We start from the raw sequence: 22986 nt of genomic DNA on the forward strand, positions 1-22986 counted from the left end.
CTAGTTAGAACAGAACAATAACTCCCAAGCAGTACAAGTCATCTAGTTCCTAAGAAGCAAAGGTAGATAGAATAAACTTTTAACACTGTGTGCTTCCTTTGCTTGCTTTCTGCTTGTTTTTCATGGAAATCCTCATTAGCAGAAAGATATGAAGCATATCTCACATGGAGTTCTCAGCTCAATGATCTGAAAAATTAATAAAAAAAGCAAAAAAGGAAGCAGGGATAGGTATGAGGGAAATGTTGTCTGGAGTAGATTAGGGCAATGTGAAATTTACCAGCAGAATTGAATTTCTAAAAGTCTAGTGATTTTTAATAAGTATTCGTAAACACAAGCTAAGTTCTTACAAATGTCCTTTATTAAAGGACCAACTTGCAACTAACAGCTAATATTTCCTCAGCATAGGTGAGGATTGCCAGCCCGGGGAAATGACAGTCTCAGCTGTTGATTCTCAGTCTCATGTGGAGCTCACCGTGCTGTGTTCTGTCCTGTAACCAGATGAGGATCTCTTAAAGAAATTTTCACAGCTGCAACAAGGAAACTGAAGTCACAAAAGATCCCTAAAGTCAACCCTCTCTACTTAAAGGATGTACAAATTTATTGATAGGACCCTTTCCAAGACAGTCTTCAGAAAGGCCTGGAGAAATTACAGGAGAAGGCTAACAAAAGAATTAAGGATTCCTAGAGCTTAGAAATGCTTAAAAAAATAGATATATTTTATTTTTGATGATGGTTACATAGTCGAGAAAGATATATGCCTATTTGGACCACCTAATAGGGTAAGAGGGTCGAGAAAAGGGGTAAGGGGATGAGCTACTTGCTTCCAATTTTTTTTCCTTCCTGTATCTGGGGAGAGAAGGGAGAGAATGGAAAAGGATGACTCCCAGTAGTTCAACCACATTCTGTACTTGACTGTATGAAGATGAGGGTCAGCCACGTGATTAGAAATTCTTAAATGAACATTCAATTTTAAAGTTACCCGACCACAAATTTTATCTCTGTTTAACAGTAACTAATTTTAAAAATGGCAACAGTCTCATCCCAACAAGTCTGGATTTGTCTTTAATATTTTTTATTTGGTGAACTCTTTCTTTAGTAGGACCTCTGACTACAACGTAAGTTAAAAATATGTTAAAACAAATAAGATATTAAACTAAGAAAATATCAAGTGTTGGTGACTATGGGCACTAATGAAGAAAAGGAAAATGACCCAAAGTTATTGCCAGTACTTTGCCAGCTGGCCCAGGAAAGACAGTAACGTATGACACAGAAGCTGGTATTTGCTAACCATCACAGCTATAAATAATACATGGAATCAACCAGAAAGTAACTAAATCTGAAACACTACATGGCTGGTTCCCAATAGTTATGATTCAGTCTTGAATTTATGTTTCTTGAAAACTTTTTCTTAAGGATTAAAAAAAAAAAGCCGACTAAGTAGTCATTGGAAAAAAATTATGTGTAAAAGATGAATGATTTTTTATGACTATTAACAATGATTTTTTTTTATAAGACTACTAATAATCTGTCAATCTTGCCTATTTTGTCTAAAGGCACCTCCAACATATCAAAACAACAACCTTGCTACGTGAATGAGCCAAGTTTGGTCGAGCCTGGGCAGCGGGCCTGGTGTAGCACATGCAACTGTTTAACAGTTGTGCAACGCCAGGAGACACACTCAGCCATCCAGCCAGCCGCTGCTTAAGTGTGTGGTGGCAGATGCTGCGTCTTTCTAACAGAAATGGGAACAAAAGGCACCTGGAACAAGGTAGAAACTGTGTTATGTGCAAAACAGACATGATCATTAAGAGGATGTTTCAAATTGCTTAGAGAAAATAGCATTAAAAAATGAGTCCATGTTGGTACAAAAATTTTTGTGCCAAAATATACACCTTCTTATTTGGTTGATAAAAATGGAAACAGACTTTCCCTTTTACCTGTCTGGAGTGTGAGTCCTTCTTCTCTCTCAGGTCTGGGTGTCTTCTTGCTCGCAGCCATCTGGCTATGGTCTCGTTGTGCAGGGATCTGATTTTCACAATCAGAGCTAGAGCAAACTTCTTCCGGGGGGTTTTTCTGAGAATTATCCTTCTCACTTTTGTTTTTATCTTGGATATGGTTGAGGTTATCTGTAGAATTATTGAAATCAAATGAATAATTTACATTTGAAGCAATGTTTTTTAAAAAAAGTCACAGCTAAATCTTAGACAAAGAAAAAATTCATAATGTTTGTTTATTTAATACAAGCATTTATTGGGAATCTTCTATCTGCCTAATAGACTCCAGATACTGGAGAGACAGCAAGGAACATGATAGGAAAGGACTGCCTCTGGAGATTCCATTCTAAGGGTTAGAGATGGAGAGATGGACAATGAAGTACACAAATGAGCGAACAGGCCAAGTAAGTTTTTTTTTTTTTTAAATTATTGTAAAGGAAATTGGAGTACTTAGGAAGCAGCAACAAGTAAAAGTTGCTGGGGCCAAGTTCTTCAAGGTGTTTTATTAGTGCTAAGAGCTATTCACAAGTCTAGGAAATGTGGCTCAGGCCAGATACTAAATGCAAGAGTTTAGGGAGCTTTAGGCAAAGGAATAATAATGATCTACAGAATCACCCTACATCCTATGCATGGGGATTGCAACAAGAGAAACTGCTAAGGAAGCCCCAGGCTCCATCAGAAGGATGAGGGAGGCTTTCCAGAGAGAGGCAGGCAATAGAGTGAAAGTTACAGGAAACAAAACTTATTTTGATGGATTGAGTGTGGGAGCTGGGGAAGAGATCAGGGACACTGCTTAGGTATTTAGCATGATACGGGGAACACTGGAAGGGTGAAGACTGGATGTAATTAGCCATAGTGAATTCTATTTTGAACATGTTAAGTTTAAAATTCCTTCCAGACATCCATGGAGAGGTGTTACACAGGCCACGGGGAAAAACCTGCAATTCAACTAAGAGAAAAAAATTCTGAAAAATGTGAGCTGTAAGATGTCTAGAATAAACTGCAGAGGTTAAGGACAAAGCACAAGGTAAGTGCTACATATTGACAAATACTAGCATTCAACACACACTATGTCCTATTTTCTCTAATGCACTAGAGAGTCTATTTACAACCTTATCAACTGCAGTATTCCAATACTGTTCTTTGAATTTTTCAGATTCTACTTTTTCCTCAAAGTGCTAGTGAGAAGCATTATTTAAAAATTTAAATTAATTAGAATTCATTCTGATTTTTAGTACTTTAGGGGTTTATCCATATTAAGGCTAGAAATTATTAAATCAAACTGTAGTCATGGAAATCTAATAATCTAATTGTATATATGGTAATGTCACTGCTACTTGGGATATTTCTCTTGTTTCAAAATCACAAAAGGCTGTTGTTTTTTAAAGTGCTTGACGGATTGCTTATTAAATAATCATAGGTCTAGGAATGATTATCACTGTTCTTGGTATCAAAAAGGAAAAATCAGAAATACAAAAGTCATATTAAACTATGATTTCTCTCACTAAAGCACTTGATATACTTAATATAAAGGAATGTTTTTTATAGTCACGATATACTGCATTGTCTGTGACTTTTGGGAAAATACACAGGATCATGTTAATTGTGACAGGGATGTTCTATGGAATAAATTTGTGGTTCCAATTTGGTTCATAGATAACAGGTGTCCATATTACAAATAAAACCACCTAGATGGCAGATTTGTCAAATTTTGGTAGCAGCACTTAAAAGTGAAAAAGGAGAGAGTTAGTTAGTTCCTGACTACATTTTCCTTAAGATCACACCCGAAACAGGAAGAAAGAGCAAGGCTGATGTGCAGGAACTGCAATACAAGGATATTATATCTTAGTTCAGTCTTTGTCAGTGCCAATATTCTGAAAAATTAAGGTAGGATGCATATTGGATGTGAAGGTTTAGCACCACTGGTAAAATCAGAGGAGTATTTTTAGTCTTTCAAACTGCTAACTTGACATCTTCTATTACCATAAGAATGCTCTCTATAATTGGGGGGAAAAAAATCAATTATCTGGGCTCAGCATGGTGGCCTAGTGGCTAAAGTCCGCGCCTTGAATGCACCGGGATCCCATATGGGCAGCCCCACTTCCCATTCAGCTCCCTGCTTGTGGCCTGGAAAAGCAGCAGAGGATGGCCCAAAGCCTTGGGATCCTGCACCGCATAGGAGACTTGGATGAGGTTCCTGGCTCCTGGCTTCAGATCAGCACAGTACCAGCCATTGTGGTCACTTAGGGAGTGAATCATTGAACAGGAGATGTTTCTCTGTCTCTCCTTCTCTCTGTATATCCGATTCTCCAATAAAAATAAATAAATCTTAAAAACAAATTATCTTTTTCTAATGACAATCAGGTATATCAGTAACCATTTTAGAATTTTCACAGCTGAAAACAGCATGTCAAAGTATAAAAACATAATTAAGATATATTGATGATTTCTCTCTTTAAAACGTTTTAGAAAAGAATAAGCTTACAGAACAGACATCAAATTCGCTCTTAAGAGATCTATAGAGACACTTTTCTAATTTGCCAAGTTAATAAAAAACATGAAACAAAGCCACAATGAACCATTTTGCTATTTAAAATATTAAAAAATCTATAACTTCCTTAAAAAGCAGAGGAAAGAAAACAGCAGGCCTATGACTATATTTGCTGCCATAGCAACAGAGCTTCTATTCCTGCCCACTGAATTCACATCCTGCTGACATTAATCAGAAATGTCCATTTTTGCCAAATTGATGCCATCACACAGACACTTGTGGATATACATCCTTTACAGAATCGGCAGTTTTCCACATTCTCTAACAGATAAATTCACAGTCTTCACTATGTGACCTTCCTATTTCAGTTTTTAAGTGAGTGCTGAGTCAAACCAACCCTGGAACATGGCAGTCTCTAACAAAAGCTCAGGTTTTCTGCAGACCTTCCTGGTCACCTCCCCTGTACTCACCGGCTCCGCCCTGGGGGTTCTCACACATTTCACAATAAGGTAACATTGAATTGTTGATATAGGTGCAGAAACTGCACTGCCAGTCTTGTTCAGGAAGGGATGGAACAGTTGACTGGGATGGGGCCTTGTGGACACTGTCCACCATGGGAACTCTGGTTTCGTTGGACCCTGATGGTTTCTCTGCCGGGGGTCTGCCACAGTCATTGGTGGTGACTGGTTTCAATTTTTTAGCTTCAGGTTCAAAACCACTTTCACAATCGGTGATATCTCCTGCAGTTCTTTTCCTGGGGTCTGATGCCGCCACAGTATTTTTCTCCTGAAGTATCTTTGCTTCATCACTGGAGGACACCAGTTGTCTTTCTTTAGGTTTTGGTAAAAAGAATGATCGAATATCATGCTGCTTTTCCTTTTCAAACTAGAGAAAACAGAGTTACCCAATTAAGAAGCAATCTAATATGTGCTTCCCGAATGAAAGCGCTTAACAAATATTTTCACTATGTTGCCTTATTCTTTGAATATCTTTTTGGAAAAGAATTCAATTATATGTTATGACTCTCCATTGACACACAGATAAGGAATACCATTCACACGTTCATCTACTTTGTAACAATCATGTAACTTTTTTTTTCCTTAGAGCGCCACATGCCAACCACTTAGATTAACTCACCGGATTTTCATGTCAACTGTGTAAAGTAGGTACTATGACTCTCCCCATATTTCAGATGAAGAACTGAAACCTTTGCAGAGGTTAGGTACCTTCCACTAGAGAAGTTAAGCCATAAAAATATACTTTGTAAATTATCTGTCCTAGATGTAGCTTAAAGAAAGGTGGACACGGTGTATTTAAATATGTCAAGTCAGAGAAGAACTCAGGGAGCAGGCCTTTGACCTCGCAGTTAATTCACTTGTCACACTTGGAGTGCCATGGGCTGGATTCCAGCTCTGACTCCTGACTTTAACTTCCTGCTAATAAAGATCCCGAGAAAGGGTAATGGGATCAAGTACCTGGGGTCCTGCTACCTATCAGGGGAAACCTGAATTTAGTTCCTGGCTCCAAGCTTCAGGGGCAGGCCAGCCCTGCCTGCACAGGTATTTAGGGCCAGCAGATGACAGCTATGTCTTAGTCTCTTTACATCTGTCTCTCAAATAAACACATTAATTTTTGCTGTTTTTTTTTTTAAGGCTGTATGCGTTATAATGTGGCAAGTTAAGCTACTGTCCACTGTGTCACCATCCCATATGGGTGCTGGTTTGAGTTCTGACTACTCCACTTCCAATCCATCTCCTTGCAATGTTCCTGGGAAAGCAGTGGAAGATGGGTCAATGAAACCGGAATAAGTTTCTGACTACTAAATGTCCCAGCTCTGCTCATTCGACCAGTTTGGGGAGTTAACTAGTGGATGAAAGATCTCTCTTTTTCACTCTACCTTCCAAATAACTGTAAGCATGATGTTTATAATCACTGTTACTCATATTAAACTTGGTTTTCTTGACCAAGAATCATTTTTCAAATTACCATCACAGATGGTAATTACAGATATTAATTAGGGCAATTTCTTTAATTGACACATTTCAAACAATCACCTTGTTTTCAAAATGATACTTTTGCTTAGAACAGCTACATTATTTCATATTTTTTTCATCTATTTTTTTCCAATGTGTAAATTTCAATTGCCTAATTAGCAAAATTACAACACCTATCTTAGCTACCAGTTAAGGCAAAGTAAAAGTTAATGTTAGAGCACTCTCCTAGGAGCTGAGTTGGAACATAGGGTGGACACCTATAGTGGTATTTCAAAGAAGACCACATCAATGCTTACCCCATCTCACATGCTCTCCTCATAATATGACCCAGATACACCTCCTCTGAGGAAGGCAGGGATCCATGTTCTTTGCCATTGGCCTTGTGTGGGTCTTTGTAATTGTCTACCCAACAGATTTCTAGTTAAAGTGGGACTGACATACACTACAGGGCCAAGATGATGCCGGACTGGGCCACTTCGGTTGCTGATCCTTGTGCAAAAATGGAGAGCATATCCAGACAAGACAACAGGCTCCTCTAAGCCAACTGAAGATTTCCAATTCCTCATCAAAAGATGGAAAGAAGGACAGGTTGAACAACATTCCAGGGCAGGGTCTACGACAAGCCCCTAGGACACTACGATAGACCTGGACAGCCAACAGGGCTTAGAAAGTATTTCTTAACTTCTGCAGTAACAAAGCTGACAAATTCTCAGAATAATCAGCACCACATAATAACATCTTTGGAATATTCTTCCCCAGATTCAGGCCTCAAAGTAGACATTCAGATGACAGCCTCTGTCCCTGGGTGCAGATGTAGTGTGATAGCAAGGAATGATACACTTTCTACCTCTTTCTGGCCCCTGTGCCACTTTCATGGACATAGGAGGGAAAACTAAAACATTTACTTCCTCCCCCTCCCTCTCAACCCTGACATTCTCCAACCTTAAATGGCTTACATGCATCTGTAACCCCTTATCCTTGTAATAAATATTAAAATAAATTTTTTTAATTACTAAAAAAAAAAGGTGAGACTGATTTTTCAGACCAGGCCATTGCCATTGAAGGTAGTAAATCAAGATTCAACTCAGGGGCCCAGCGCGATGGTGCAGTGGTTAAGGTTCTCGCCTTGCACGCCCAGGATCCCATATGGGTGACGGTTCTATCCCAGCAGCCCCGCTTCCCTTCCAGCTCCCTGCCTGTGGCCCGGGAAAGCAGTCGAGGACGGCCCAAAAGCTTTGGGACCCTGCACCCACGTGGGAGACCCAGAAGAGGCTCCTGGCTTCGGACCGGCATAGCATTGGCCGTTGTGCTCACTTGGGGAGTGAACCATCGGACGGAAGATCTTCCTCTCTGTCTCTACTCCTCTCTGTATATCTGCCTTTCTAATAAAAATAAAATAAATCTTAAAAAAAATTCAAATGTTAAATAAAAGAGATTCAACTCAGTAAAAACTTTGTTTCTGCCATTTCTCTCTCTTGGACTGTTTGCCTTTGGAACCTAGTCACTATAGAATTGGCCCATGTCCCATAGGTATTCCAGGTAACAATCACAGGAAGACCTAGTTGATGCCCAGTACTATGAGAATCAACAAGCCTTCAGCTGCTTGCACCCCTGCCAGGTTTGCGGCAGACACAGATCGAGTTCCTGTCTATGGCTTCAGCTTGGCTCAGCCCTGGCTTTTGTGCCATTTGAAGAGTGAACCAATAGATGGAACATCTCTCTTTTGTTTCTTTGCCTTTGACAAAAACAAATCTTAAAATAGAAATAAAAAATAAAATGTAAAAGATATATTTATTTATTTAAAAGGCAGAGGGAGAGAGACAGATATGGGGGAGAGCTTGTTCTCTATGCTTACAAATAACACATATATAAATAATTATAGGGAAAAGCTCTCTCTCCAATTCCTCCAACCCATTATTGTAGAACTCCTCTATTTTTTTAAATTTATATTTTATTTATTTCAAAGTCCAAGATGCAGAGAGAGGAGAAGAGGCACAGACTCTTCCATCTGCTGGTTCACACCCAAATGGCTGCAACAGCTAGGTCTGGACTAGGCTAAATCCAGGAGCCCAGAGCTTCATCTGGGTCTCCCATAGGAGAGCAGGGGCCCAAGCACTTGGGCCCTCTTCTGTTGCCTTCCCAGGCCATTAGCAAGGAGATGAGTCAGAATCAGAGCAGCTGGGACTGGAACCAGCACTCTTATGGGATGCTGGTACCACAAGCAGAGGCTTAGCCTGCAAAAACACAGCCCTAGAACTTGTATTTTGAATGATTGCTATTTATATGTTCTCATAGACATAAAAAAAAGTTATCTAATTAGTTGTGGAAGCTACATAATATAGATAAAAATATAAAGAATGAAACCACTATCCACAAGACAAAGATGTGAGCCGTACATAAGGGAAAAGTCTAAATGGGAGGAGGAAAGCATAGGGAAAACACAGATTAGCAGGCTTTTGGAACTTGTATTCTCCTCCCCAAAGCCCTCCTTCTTTTTTAGGTAACAAAGACAGCAAAATGCTTAAGAAAATGCTCTATTTCATACCATAAAAGTGAAAAAGGGAGCTCCAAGGGCTTTAAAAATGTAAGCAAATGGCTGGCAACATAAATAGCATCTGCTATTTCTAGTTAACCTGCTGATTTTACAAGGGAGATAAACTTCTTGAAGCCATGCCTATCTGGAAATGAATTAATTTTGCCTTGAACCCTTGTCAGTAGTTTTGTGGGACATACAATTCTCATCAAATCTTTCCTTATCTTTTTAAAAATATTGGAGCCAGTGGAATGGCCCAAGGATTTGGGTTGCAATGTTGGCAGCCCATATCTGAACGTTGGTTTGTATCTTGGATGCTCTGCTTCCAAACCAACTGCTTGTTGACCTGCCTGGGAAGGTAGCACACAGAGAGCCTATGTGCTTGTGCCTCTGCCACTTGTGCAGGAACCTGGAAGAAGCTCAGGCCTCCTGGCTTCAGCCTGGCTCAGCCCTGGCTGTTGTGGCCACTTAGGGTATGAACCAGTGGATGAAAGATTTCTCCCTCCCTCCCTCTCTCGTTTTCCATCTTTCTGTACTTTAAGTAAATACATTTAAAAAAAATAAAAAATGATTAATTTATTTCAGAAGGAGAGAGAAAGAAAAAAATTGAGAGCTTCCATCCATTAGTTTTTACTTTGGCCCATCTTCCACTGCTTTCTCAGGCACATTAGCTAGAAGCCAGAGTGAAAGTGGGGCAGCAAGGACTTGAATCAGCACTCCCAAAGAGATGTCAGTGTTGCAAGTGGCTTAACTTGCTGTGTCACAACGTTGGCTTCTCCTGAGATCTTAAACCGCATTGCTCTTCTTCTTTCTCTCATCAGCTTCTGGGAACTTTTCTCTCTGGTGCTGAAAAATCTTATAATGACCTATATGCACAAATCTACATTTATATGCCTTAAAAATTCTGCTCAGCATCCAGGATATCTTATTAATTTTGAATAATCCTAATTATCTTTAGCTCTTGGGGATTTATTATTCTTTGATAGCTTCTTCCTTCTCATTTTATCTTCTTTTTCTGGAATTCCTGTTAGCAGGGTGTTGGACCTAGATATTTATGTCTTCTCTTCTATTCTCATATTTTGCCTCTGTCATTTTATCCTCCACACTCCTGGAATTTTCCTCTATCTTTCAGCCTCTCTATAGGATTATTTTAGTTTGGCAGCCTTATTTTTAACATCTCAAAGTTCCTTCTTGTACCCTGTTCCTTTCACATAGTATTCTAATTTTACATTTATAGTCACAGTATCATCTCAAATCTGAAGCCACTCATCTGGGTTTTTACAAAAGCCATCTTCATGGGGCAGGCATTTGGCCCAGGAGTTAAGGCATCAGTTGGGATGTCTGGATTTCACCTGGAAGTGCCTGTGTTTAATTCTCAGCTTTAGCTCCTGATTCCTGCTTCTCACTAAAGCACATGCTGGGGAAGCAGCAGGCAATCAGTACCTGGGCTCCTGCAACCCACATGGGAGACCTAGATTGGGTTTCTAGCTCAGGACTTTGGTCCCCTGACCTAGGGGGGCATTTGGGGGAGCAAATGAATGGAGGAAGCTCTGTGTTTTACACACACACACACACACACACACACACTCAGTTTCCACATTAATGTTTGTATTATTAATTGACTTTTATTCACCCTTTTTGTGTGGCAGACTCTCCTCAATTGTCCAATGACCCTTGGCTGCTGCTTTGTGCATTCGAAGGAGAACGGGAGAACTGCCTGGGAGCTTAGGCAACATGGTGTTCACTACCCGGAAAAGACTAGAGAGGACCCACTGATTCAATGGCAGGGGTGAGGAGCACATTGGGGTCCACAGTGATCCTAGATGTCTAACTACAAGTGCAGTAGGAATGCTATTTGCAGTTACTGCAATAGGGAATACAGGAAGAAAAACTAGGTTCATTATAAGGCAAAGTGTAGCTATAAAACAGACAGCTGTTCTACTTCCAATCCAGTTCCTTGCTGATGGCCTTGGAAAACCAGTAGAAGGTGGTCCATGTGCTCAGACCCTTACCACTGACATGGAAGACCAGGAGTAGGCTTCTGGCTCCCAGCTTTGGTTTGGCCCAGCCCCATTAGCCTACTGAGAAATGACAAGGATACAGAAGATTTCTCTCTCTCCTTCTCTCTCTTCTTTGTGGTTTTTTCGTGTAAACAAATCTTCTAAAAAAATTTATTTATTGGGTCTGATGCGGTAGCCTAGTGGCTAAAGTTCTCACTTTGCATGCGTCAGGATCCCATATGCATACCAGTTCTAATCCCAGCTGCCCCACTTCCGATGCAGCTTCCTGCGTGTGGCCTGGGAAAACAATCAAAGACAGCTCAAAACCTTGGGACTCTGGGCACTCAAGTGGGAGACCTGGAAGAGCTCCTGGCTCCTGGCTTTGTATCGGCTCAGCTCTTGCCACTACAGCCACTTGGGGAGTGAATTAGTGGATGGAAGATCTTCGTCTCTGTCTCTCCTTCTCTCTGTATATCTCATTTTCCAATAAAATAAAATAAAAATCTTAAAAAAAATTAATTTTGAAACTTTCCTCTCTACTAAAGAAATAAAACTGTCTAAGATTTGCTAAAATAAATCAACACTCTCAACAGAAGAAACTTCCTGAATGAATTCTCAGGGATATATCAACCTTCACAGTTGATCCCCTAATTAATTATGTTATTTCTGGAGGAACTTCTTTCTAATATTGAAGCAATGACTAATCTTGGAAAACAACATCTGAGAAATTCTCATTACGTGCTAGGGGCAGGTTGAGCGGCAAGGTCAGCAGTGATAGACCGTGATTACAAACTGATGTATACCCTGGCTACCAAGGGAGTTTACTCACAGTGTGGGGGAGGAATTGGTACAGGTGCTCTTTTGAAACCATGTGCCAGTTAGGCAATAAAAACTTGAGACCTTGGCACGTAAAATCCAGATAACAAGGAAGTGGGTGGATAGGAAATCATTTTAGTCATTTGAGGAGTTCAGGATGCACTAAGAATAGAATTTGGGTACAAGGTGAGGGCAAGGTTAGCAGTCGCTGTAAATGATATGATGAATGTTGTCACGGGACATGAAGCTACCAGCTAGTGTCCTGAACACAGAGCCACCAGATGCTATGAGACTTCACAGGAATGAAGGTTTTCTTTGAGGTAACAGGTTGGAAACTTGGTTCATATTATCAGGTTTTCTGTGCACTTGGACAGGAGCTGGTTTTGCAGGTCTATGATTGATAAACAAGTAACAAATTCTCTGACAGCTCCCAAAGATGCTGCCTGGGAACAAAGATCACTGCCTTCCTGGTGGGAGTTCTTTGTTTAGGGTCCCTCTGGCTTTTTCACAAGACTTCATATGGCTCCTGTGTGCCTGGGAAGCCCCCGACATCGCCTCACAACTCCTGTCTTCGTTGTGTACGCATCTTTGAGGCTGTAGTTCTTTGCTCTCTTTGTAGTCTCAAAGGGTTTCAGGATCCAGCAAGGTTAAGAGACTGGGACAAGATATCTGCTGATGATCTTTAGCAGTTCTATTTTTTTCATTACTTCCTGCATGTAATTTGGAGTTCCACATGTGGACACATGAGTAATGAACCTCCTGGTTCAAATTTGAAAATTTTCCATTTGTTATTTGAAAAGCATGGAAGGATACAGAGCAAGACAGTGAGAAAGAGAGAGAGAACGAGAGAGAAAAAGCAGATCCCATTTGCTGATTTACTCCCCAAATGCCTGAAACAGTGAGGGCTGGACGGGCTGAAACCAAGAGCCTGGAGCTCAATCCAAGTTTCCTACATGTGTGGCAGGGACCCAATCCATGCAGCCACCGCCTGCTACCTTCAAGGTTATACAATAGCAGGAAGCTGGAATTGGATGCAAACCTAGGCACTTGGATATGGGATGTGGTTATCTCAGGGGGAGGCTTAATTGCTGTGTCAAATGTCTATCTCATTAAAGAGTAAAATATATAAATCCTCTTGAAGACTTCATAAAAATCCCTATGTCTTCTCTGAAGCAGGAATTCTTAAAAACTGAACGGTATCATCACTGAGTTGATGGAAGTGCAGTCATGGAATGTAATGTAATTGAGTTCATCCCTTCTGTTACAGTAACTGGACTGTGGACATAGGAGCATTTCTGGCATCAGAAAGAGGGAAACTGTAACTCAGCTTAGCGTAATGAAGCGCATGCATTCTAATGGGTAGGAAATGACTGTACTGACAGGACTCAAACAGCACATAGGGCAACTTAAAAAAAATTAGAAGAGACCAATCTTGATGTTTTGAGGCACAGACGTACTGTCATTAACTCATTGTGAAGATTCCAGCAGGTGTTTGGTTGGTTCATAAAAGAAAGTGAATTTTAACAAGTTACTGATATGCAGACACAGATGCTAAGCATGAATGCAAAATTCCTATATTAATAAGATGTTTCTAATGACTCCTCTGCTGTCCCTTATTAAGTTAACTTGTCACTGAATGTGCACTTTTCATTTTTTAGCTTGATAGGAAGAGAGACAGAGAGCTTGTATCTGCTGGTTTGTACCCCAAATGGTTGGAAGCTACAAGTCATCACTGCTGCTTCCCAGGGTCTGCTTTAGCAGGATGAGGGAGTCGAGAGTGGGAGCCAAGTGCAGTCCAAGTCCTCTGATTTGAGACACAGGCATTTTAACTTGGTGTCTCGACTGCGAGGCCCAATGTCTACCCCTAAGTGTTAGCTTTTTGTAGAGTTGGTGTGATTCCTATAGCTGTCAGTAGATTCAGTGATTAAAGCATCTCAGAAAAAGGCACTCCCTAAATTGACATAATTTTAAAAAAAGATTTGTTTATTTGAAACTCAGAGTTACAGAGAGAGGGAGAGACAGAAAAATCCTCCATCCATCGGTTTACTCCACAGGTGACTGCAGTGGCTGGGGTTGGCCCAGCTCAAAGCCAGGAGCCAGGAGTTTGTTCCAGGTCTCCCATGAGGGTACAGGGGTCCAAGGACTTGAGTCATCAGCTAATTACTCAACACCCAGGCCATTCTGACAGGTTGTTAGTTTAAAAATTAATGACCTTAAAAAAATTAATGACCTTAATAATTTTTTGTCAACATCAGTGGGAAAAAAGGGCAAGAACACAGTTAAAAATGTTTTCGGGTATGATAAAATTTTGTTACTTAACAGCATTAACTTTGAAAGTTTTTTATCTTACATAACAGCAATCTTGCATTTACAAAAGACGTTACTGTAACAAACTACTGACATCCACCCTAACTCACCTTGACTGTGTGTATAAAGAAGTAACCACATTAAACGGTCCTTTCAATGCGCGGCAAATAAAGAACTTCGGTCTAAGTATTTTTAAACAAGGACAAGAGCTTTAAGCCTGCAGTAATATTTCCCACAAGACTTGCAAGTCAATGTGCCTACGTCCCAGCACATGGAAGGCAGAACACATTCCTTTCTTCAATTATAAAGCTGACACCCAGTTATTGTGTTCCTGTCTTTTGTTTTTCTAAAACCAAAGGAAAAGCATTGCTTTTGGTGAGAAATGCTGGGAATAAAAATTGCAAACTGCTTATGATGGCAACTTGTGTGTTTTTATCTGAAAGGTTCAGGGGCCTAATCTATTTGCTATTTCGCGCTACAGTAATCTAGTAGTCTTTAGACACAAACCCCTTTAGAGACAAATGATAGGATTTAGAAAAATCAGTTATTAGAACTGAAAGAGGAAAAGGAAATCTAGTAAAATTCATAAGAAGACCAAAAAACACTTCAAAGCCTGGCGCTAGTCCAGCAAAGCATAAGCCACCAACAAGAGCATCCATGCCAGGTTTAATAGACTTTGATCAAAGGGCAGCTCTGGTGGGAGCCATTACTTTCTCATGTTATGCAGTACCTGCTCCTAACAGAATCGGTAAACCACCTTTTTTCCCTTTTCTTTTTTTTTTTTTTTAAACAAATGGATGACTGGGATATCATGCTGGTCTCTTGAACTAAACAGCACTCACTGACATTTGTAAACAATCCAGTAACAATATGGCTTCAAAGGGATACAGAGAAACAGAAGTAGAATTTTAATCAGCTAACTTAAAAAAGAAAGGACTTAAATTATTGCAAAAAAACCCAAATGATTAACTGTTCAGATTTGCCAAAATTTTCATTACATTTTGACAGTGATTCATTCTTGGATACAGCCAGTTTTTCTCTGTAAGCATAGAGAAAACAAATGGAACAAACAAAACACCACTCAGCAAAACCACCAAAGTGGTTAAAAAAAAAAAACCCAAAAAACATTATTACTTGTTTTTAATAATAACATCAAAAGAAGTACATGCAATGTCTTTGGGAAAAGTAAATTATTTGTGCTCACCCATGTAAGTATACTGCATGTATGTGGGGGATTACATAGTTGTAATAATTTTTTATATGGCTTGCATTACTGTTTTAAAACTAGCCATTCAAAATTTAACTACATATCATGAACAATTCACATAATTAGATACTTACATCATTTCAGACAGCTATGTAGCATTTGATAAGCTATCTAATCCCCTATTGTTACACATTTAGGATATTTCAAGTTGTTCACTGCTGTAAGTATTGCATTAAAGAAACTTAATGCTAACATTTAATGAACTTTTAAAACACTTTAGCCAAATCTGTGTATTCATCACCCACTTGGCAACATAATAAACATGGCTTCTTTTTTTCTTTATTCCTATCTGGACTATTGTGAAGAATATTCTATTTTTGTCTCCATTGTTGGTTGTATTTAATATGTGCCAAATGTAGCTCTGAAAATTTGTTTTAAGTTGCATTACTTTGATTCAAGATGTCCTTAAAGCTATTTAGGATCAGGACGGTGTTGTGATGCAGTGGGTAAAGCTGCTGTATGCAACGAAGGCATTCTCTGAACACAGGTTCACGTCCTGGTTGCTCCACCTCTGACTCAGCTCCCTGTTAATCTCCAGAAAAAGCATCAAAAGATGGCCCATGTGGGAAACCCAAAAAGGAGTTCCAGGCTTCTTATTTCGGCTTGCTCCAGTCTCAGACTGCTGTAGCTATGTGGAAAATCTCCGTGTCAACTCCTTTCTTTCTCGTTTTTCCTCCTCTTTGATTTTACCTTTCAAATAAATAAAATTAATTTTTTTAAATTAAGGCTTATATTGTCCAATGAGGAGAATTAAGTTTTGTAGCACAACATATAAACCATGTGACTGTAACTCAGTGCTCTAAGCGAATCACCCAGAGTGTGCCACTTTGCCTTCCTCCTTAAAGTTCTAAGACTGACCTTCCACTTGTCTCTGGGACGCCGACTGAAGTTCAAAGGCATCTTGCACTGAGGATGGGTCAGGTAAACCGTTTCCCTTTGTCCTTAAGTCTGAGTTCCAGCACAGCTTCATAGCTTCCCATCTCAATCATCTGCTGTATATTCTCCAGTTATAGATGAATATGCCATTGGCTGTAGTGTTCCTGCTAAATACCTGCTCTGGTCCTTTCTCATCTTTCAGTATATGCTGCCATTAGTCAACATAAAAATCCAGGTCTCATTTTGTTCATTCCACCTGTGAAAGGTCTGCAGCTTTTTTCTTTTCTGCCCTATCATCACTATCGATGTTAGAAGTTCAAACTAGAGTTTAATGCTTCAATCCCACTCTCTCCTCTCACCAGAATCCCTGACAAAGGAGTCTTATACATACTAATAGCCTCATGAATAAAAAGGAACTGGGTTTATTATTAGACCTGAAAATGACAGATGGCATCTAAGTAAAATTTTGGTAAAAGGTTATTAAAAAAAAATGTCCAGTTACAATCCAAGGTCAAAATCCCCCATCTAACAGCAGAGGAGGCAGCAGGCCCTGCCAAAGCAGACTCTGTCCCACCAGCTCAGCACACAGGCAGCAAGGACACGTGAGGCATGACTGTATGGAGCACACCCATCCACACACTGAGGCCAGCACCAGGGAGAAAGCCGAGAGAGGGAGTGGAGAGGCAGCAGATGCCATCAGAAGCTGAAATGGAATCAGAGGGTAGCAGAAACAATCTGTTCCCCAATAGCACTGCCTCCACAAAAAAGGGCAGAAGAAGAAAAGAAGAAGAAATCTGACCACATCATTCATCTGCTTAAAACACTCAAAAACACCACATGTTTCCAGGACAAAACACAATTTCTTTTCCTGGCATGCGGAGGTAGGCTCCCATCCAACTGGTTAGTGACAAAGATTCAGGCTTCCTCCCATTTGATTGACTTCCTGCATGTCCTAAACTCACTCACACATACCTCTGACCTCAGAGGGAATCCCTTGAGCTGTGCTGAGGCTTTGGAAAACAACACTGTGAAGGCTGTCAATTTGATGTGCGGTCAAAACTGCCTCAGATTCCAGGTGCTTCTGACAGCCCCTCGTGTTCTCTGGCTCCTCTTCCCCACGCAGCACAAGTCTTTCATGCAAAGCTCCCTTACCTATCAGACTGCCTCTCCCAAAAGAGAACTGAAATGCTGTTTTAAGAGATCAAAGTCATAGCCTAAGAAGGAAGGTGCCAGGCCGAGGGTCACAGAGGAGGTCTGATCTGGTCACTGTTCCAAACCCATTCATCTGCCCTAAAAATAATGTACTATCCCTCAAGGGTGGCCTACCCTCCCACTTCCCTCTTCTGTGTGTAAGAAGCAATGGATGCTTCAACTACCTGACCTTTTCGTTGAGTTCTGGACTTTGTTTATGGCTCTTGTGTTTCCGCACATGAATACATTTGTGTGTTTTTTTTTTCCTGCCCATCTATCATCAGTTTTATTTCACAGAATCAAATCATAAAACATTCAGAGGGAAATTTTGAACTTCCCTACAGATGTTTCCTATGGGAAACTTTCTCAATGCTCTAGGTGATTATTTTTTTAATATATCTACAGCTTGATTTATACCTCTACTTTCATATTTATCATACGGCAAGAAAACGACTTGCTTATAATAGTCTCATCCAACTGAAGAGGTGCTCCAAAGGAAAGGCAGATGTTTCCCTTATCTTGGCATTCTTAGATCCTGGCATATAATCCATTAAAAATCGCTTTATTGAGACATAATTTATTTATCATAAAATTAACCCTTTTAAAGTATCCAAGTCATTGATATTTAGCATATTCAGAGTGATGCAACCATCACTAATGATTAGTTGTTGAACACTGTCACAGCTCAAAAAGAACTTTTCCAAGCCCCCAGTTTATATAAATCAAGTCTTGCAATATGTAGCTTTGTGTCTGGCACAATATTTTCAAGGTCCATCTTTATTACACTATATCAGTATTTAATTTCTTTTTTAAGGCTATTATAATTGACAAACTAAATTTTGTTTACCTATTCATCAATCAATTTATACTTATTCTGACTTCTCTAACCTTTTGACTTTCATGAATCATGCCGCTACGATATTCATGTACAAGCTTTAGTGTGGATATATTTCTAATTCCCTTGGGAGTAGACTGGCGGAGTCATATCGTGGCTCTATACTTAACACGGTGAGGGACTGCAACTGGTTTTCAAAATGGCTGCACTGATTTATATTACCACCAGCATGTCCAAGTGTTCCCATTTTTCTACATTACTGTAATTACTTATGTTCGTCTTTTTTATTTTTAGTCATTTTAGCCCAAGTGAAGTTGTATCTCATTATATATATTTTTTAAGCTAGTTGCTCTCACTAATTTTTTTTTTTTTTAAGATTCATTTTATTACTTGAAAGGCAGATATACAGAGGATGAGGGACAGAGAGGAAGATGTTTCATCCAATGGTTCACTCCCCAAGTGGCCACAACGGCCGGAGCTGAGCCAATCCGAAACCAAGAGCCAGGAGCTACCTCCTGGACTCCCACGTGGGTGCAGGGTCCCAAAGCTTTGGGCCGTCCTTGAATGCATTCCCAGGCCAAAAGCAGGGAGCTGGATGTGAAGTGGGGCTGCCAGGATTAGAACCAGTGCCCATATGGATCCCTGCACACTCAAGGCGAGGACTTTAACCATTATTATGGTTTTGATTTGTGCTTATATCATCTTAATACATGTGAGTGATCTTTGAATACTCTGTACGGAATATTCCTTCCATAAATATTGGAAAATGAAATTGAAGTGTTTTAATGTTTTATTCATTATACACACATTTATTGAGGGCCCAAATCATGCTAACTGCAACAGTTCGACAGAGTTTGAAGACTAACTATGGAGCAGAAAGACCCAGGTTCAAAACCAGCTCTGCTACCTTAATGCCTTCAAGAAACCAGTCAGAAACAAGAGATTTTAGACAACAGAGATCGGGATTTTGTGAATACCACAACTTCTATAGCCAGATTTCTCTCCATTGCTACCATTCAATCAGGGAACTAGACTTAGGAGCCAAAAAAAAAAAAAAAGAAAAAAAAAAAAAGAAAGTTACTGTGATTAGGAACCCAGGTATATTTTTCTAATTTGTACTTTAGAGTCCACAACAAACCAAATGTTTTTATAGGTTGATGGCATGTAATAAATATGTAAAAGTTCATTTTGTCATTATTGACATTGTCTTTAAATTTCACAGCTATGTGAAAGAGCTCTCCTTCTGAATTTTTGCAGCAGACCAACAGTCATCTGACATCTTTTTAGTGCAAATGTGGGCGTTTGAAATGTAAATTTCCTTTTTGGGAGACTATGATGTTTCAAAAGCCCTTTAGGATACAAACCAGAAGACCTAAGGATGGCTATGATGGGGAAAAAAGGCAGTTCTGTAAGCCAGGCCAAAGCTGCCACCACAGAGGCCGGCTAAGGAAGGTCAGCAAGGAGGAACAAGAAGGAATGATGCAAGCTGGGAGGACAAAAGTAGAGGCTTCAGTGGGGAAGGAAGCAAGAGTGGCCAAGAAGCAAACCTGAGTGATGGTTCCGGGGGACTGTGAGAATTTCTTAGAGATCTGCTTCAAAATTAAAGGAACAAGTGCTTGGAATAATACAATAGAAGCAGCTCCAGCCTACTCCAACTCAAAGATGAGAATCCATGCAGAAAGTTGCTACACTGTCCTAAGCACAAGCCTGTCTTAGGATACTTCACAGTACACAAGCGACGCATGGAAGGAACCTGAGCAGCCATCTAGCGACCCAGGATCCCAAATCACTGGAAATACGATGTTGCTGATTATTACTGGAGAAAATGAAACCAAAAGATAATAAAGCAAGAGTAGGACCCAGCTTCCCCTCTGTTTCCCCTGGCACAAGGTATCTCTGCCTGCCCTTACAAAAAGGAATTCATTGAATTAAGGGAGGGGCACAATTTTCTAATCACAGAATCACTTGATTCTCTGTAGATAACAACTTTGATGACTAGTATTGTCAGGGAATTGTGGGAGAAAATGTACTTACTACATTCATGTGACAATTCGTCACCCTCCCGATCAACCAAAGCTCACCTGGCCAGCACAAACTCCCCAAAGCGCATGGCATCACTGACCAATTACAGGAGAGTCAGGGGCTACACTGACCAATCAGGAACTTACACAACAGCTGATCACACACTTCTCAGGCTCCATTTTAAGTGGATGAGAACATTGGCTCCTAACTTGGGGAGCCTGGGAATAGTTGCTGAGCTTGTGTCTGTTTTTGCAATAAATACCCACTTTTTTCCACCACCCTGATTGATGTCAGTGGTTTGTTCTCTGTGTGTTGGGCAAGCAGATCCAGTTTAGGGGTTGTATAAACAATGCCTGGAACTACTTTTGGGTATTATTAAGTACCAACTGGTGCCCATGAAGGAACTACAGTCCTCAGTGAACCTCTCACTCACGGCACATCAGACCCTGAGCCACCGACACCTCTGGACACTGTCTAGTAGCTGCCTGAGAACTTGTCTCAGAGACAGTTCCCAATGGCCGATTGCTGACCAGACATTGCTAGCCTTAGGCGCTTGTTGGATGCAGGAAATTAGGCTTGGATTCAATTTAAGACCTTTATGCATGGGCCTGGTGCGGCAGCCTAGATGATAAAGTCCTTGCCTTGCACATGCCAAGATCTCATATGGGTGATGGTTCTAATCCTGGCGGCCCTGCTTCCCATCCAGCTCCCTGCTTGTGGCCTAGGAAAACAATCAAGGACAGTCCAAAACCTTGGGATCCTGCACCCACGTGGGAAACCTAGAAGAAGCTCCTGGTTCCTTGCTTCAGTGTGGCTCAGCTCCAGCCCTTGCGGCTGCTTGGGGAGTGAACCATCGGACAGATCTTCCTCTCTGTCTCTCCTCCTCTGTATATCTGCATTTCCAATAAAAATAAATAAATTTAAAAAAAAAAAAGTACAGAGGGGCCCGGCGCTGTGGCCTAGCAGCTAAAGTCCTCGCCTTGAACACCGCAGGATCCCATATGGGCACTGGTTCTAATCCCGGCAGCTCCACTTCCCATCCAGCTCCCTGCTGTGGCTTGGGAAAGTAGTCGAGGATGGCCCAAGGCCTTGGGACCTTGCACCCGTGTGAGATACCCGGAAGAAGTTCCTGGCTCCTGGCTCTGGATTGTCTCAGCTCCAGCTGTTGTGGCTCACTTGGGGAGTGAATCATCGGACAGAAAATCTTCCCCTAGAGACTCCAAAATAGAATGAAGGAGACAGAAGAAAGAATCTCAAAAAGTAGAAAATGCTTCCTGTCACTGGGGGGAAACAAACAAAAAGCTAAAAGCAGAGCTGGATCAGGTCAGAAAAAGTATTCAAGAATTGAAAGACACTATTCAAAGGCCAAAATTAAGAGGTATGGGAGTTCCGGAAGGTGCAGAAAGAGAAGCTGGGTTTACAAATGTATTTAACGAAATAATAAGGGAAAATTTCCCTAATCTAGAGAAAGAATTTGGGAAACAAGATCCAGGAGGGGCACAGAACTCCCAACAGGCTTGACCAAAAACTATCTTCACGATGTCAGAGAGTCCATTTTTGTGGTGGTAGAATTTTTTCTTTTCATCTAAGTTAGACTTTGAGCTTCATGAAAAAAATAATTTTTTTGACAAGATGTAAATATATCCAAGCTGGGTGAAGAATTATGACTCATACATTTTTTGTGGGTTAAGTTTCTGCAGAGTCATCACAGCAGGGATATTAGCCAATGATAGTTTGAAGCAGAGGTGCCAGATAACGGGGAGACCAGTGGAGGGGCCTGAATTGGAGGAACGGAGGTATTTGCCAACCATTACCAGGAAACTTCAGCATTTTAGTAATCAGTACACTTATGCCAGCATAAATGATTGAGTTCCAGCCCTAGTTCCTTTTGTTTACTTTTAATTCTGATATTTAGCTGAATTATGTGGTAGAAAAGGAACTCTGATTAAGAGAAATGGGAGGAGCGGGCATTTGCCATAAGAATTAAGATGAAACTTGAGGCACCTGCATCCCCTACCAGAAGTCCCTGCTGCCTGATTCCAGCCTCTAGCTCATGTGCATCCGGCAAGCAGCCTAGGTACTAGGGCCACTGCCACCTCTTCGTAAAAGACCCACATGGAGCTCTTGGCTCGCGGCTTTAGCCTGGGTTAGACTTAGCTGTTGCATGTATCTAGGAAGTGAAGCAGTAGAGGGGAAATCTCTACCTGTTTCTCTGTCTCTCCACCTTTCAATATACATAATAAAACATGTGATAACAAGAGAGGGAAGAGAACTGGTCACATGATCATATTGTTTTGAAGGTAATAACCAAGGAGAAAGCTGGCAGAAGATATTAACAATAATGTAAATACTTTGTCTAGGCAATTTTTTCTCATTCTTCTCTCTTTTTTAAAGATATACTTTATTGATTTGAAAGGCTAAGTTACAGACAGAGGAGAGAGGGAGAAATACAAAGAACCCTTCCTTCTACTGGTTCCCTCCCTAACTGGCCTCAATGGCCAGGACTGAATCAGGCTAAAGCCAGAAGACAGGAGTTTCATCAGAGTCTCCCACGTGAGCACAGGGCCCAACTATGTGGCCATCTTCCTCTGCTTTGCCAAGCATATTGGTAGGGAGACAATGTCAAAGTGGAGCAGCAAGGTCAAATTAAGCATCCACAT

The 22986-nt window shown here is 40.6% G+C and overlaps 1 protein-coding gene across 3 annotated transcripts in view; it reads right to left on the reverse strand.

The window, feature by feature from the left end:
- Positions 1–22986, reverse strand: part of ZRANB3 (zinc finger RANBP2-type containing 3) — a 219011-nt gene that overhangs the window by 26936 nt on the left and 169089 nt on the right. For 2 of the 3 annotated variants that reach the window (XM_040971500.1, XM_040971502.1), the window contains 2 exons: positions 4956–5370; positions 1938–2126 (listed from right to left, as the gene is read on the reverse strand). In XM_040971500.1, coding sequence (XP_040827434.1) covers positions 1938–2126; positions 4956–5370 — 604 coding nt within the window. Of the gene's footprint in view, positions 1–1925; positions 2127–4955; positions 5371–22986 lie in introns of all 3 variants that reach the window. The other variant, XM_040971501.1, reaches the window with a different exon arrangement.

This window comes from Ochotona curzoniae, unplaced genomic scaffold (assembly GCF_017591425.1).
Source record: "Ochotona curzoniae isolate NIBS_2020 unplaced genomic scaffold, NIBS_Ocur_1.0 contig_2210, whole genome shotgun sequence".
NCBI lineage: Eukaryota > Metazoa > Chordata > Mammalia > Lagomorpha > Ochotonidae > Ochotona > Ochotona curzoniae.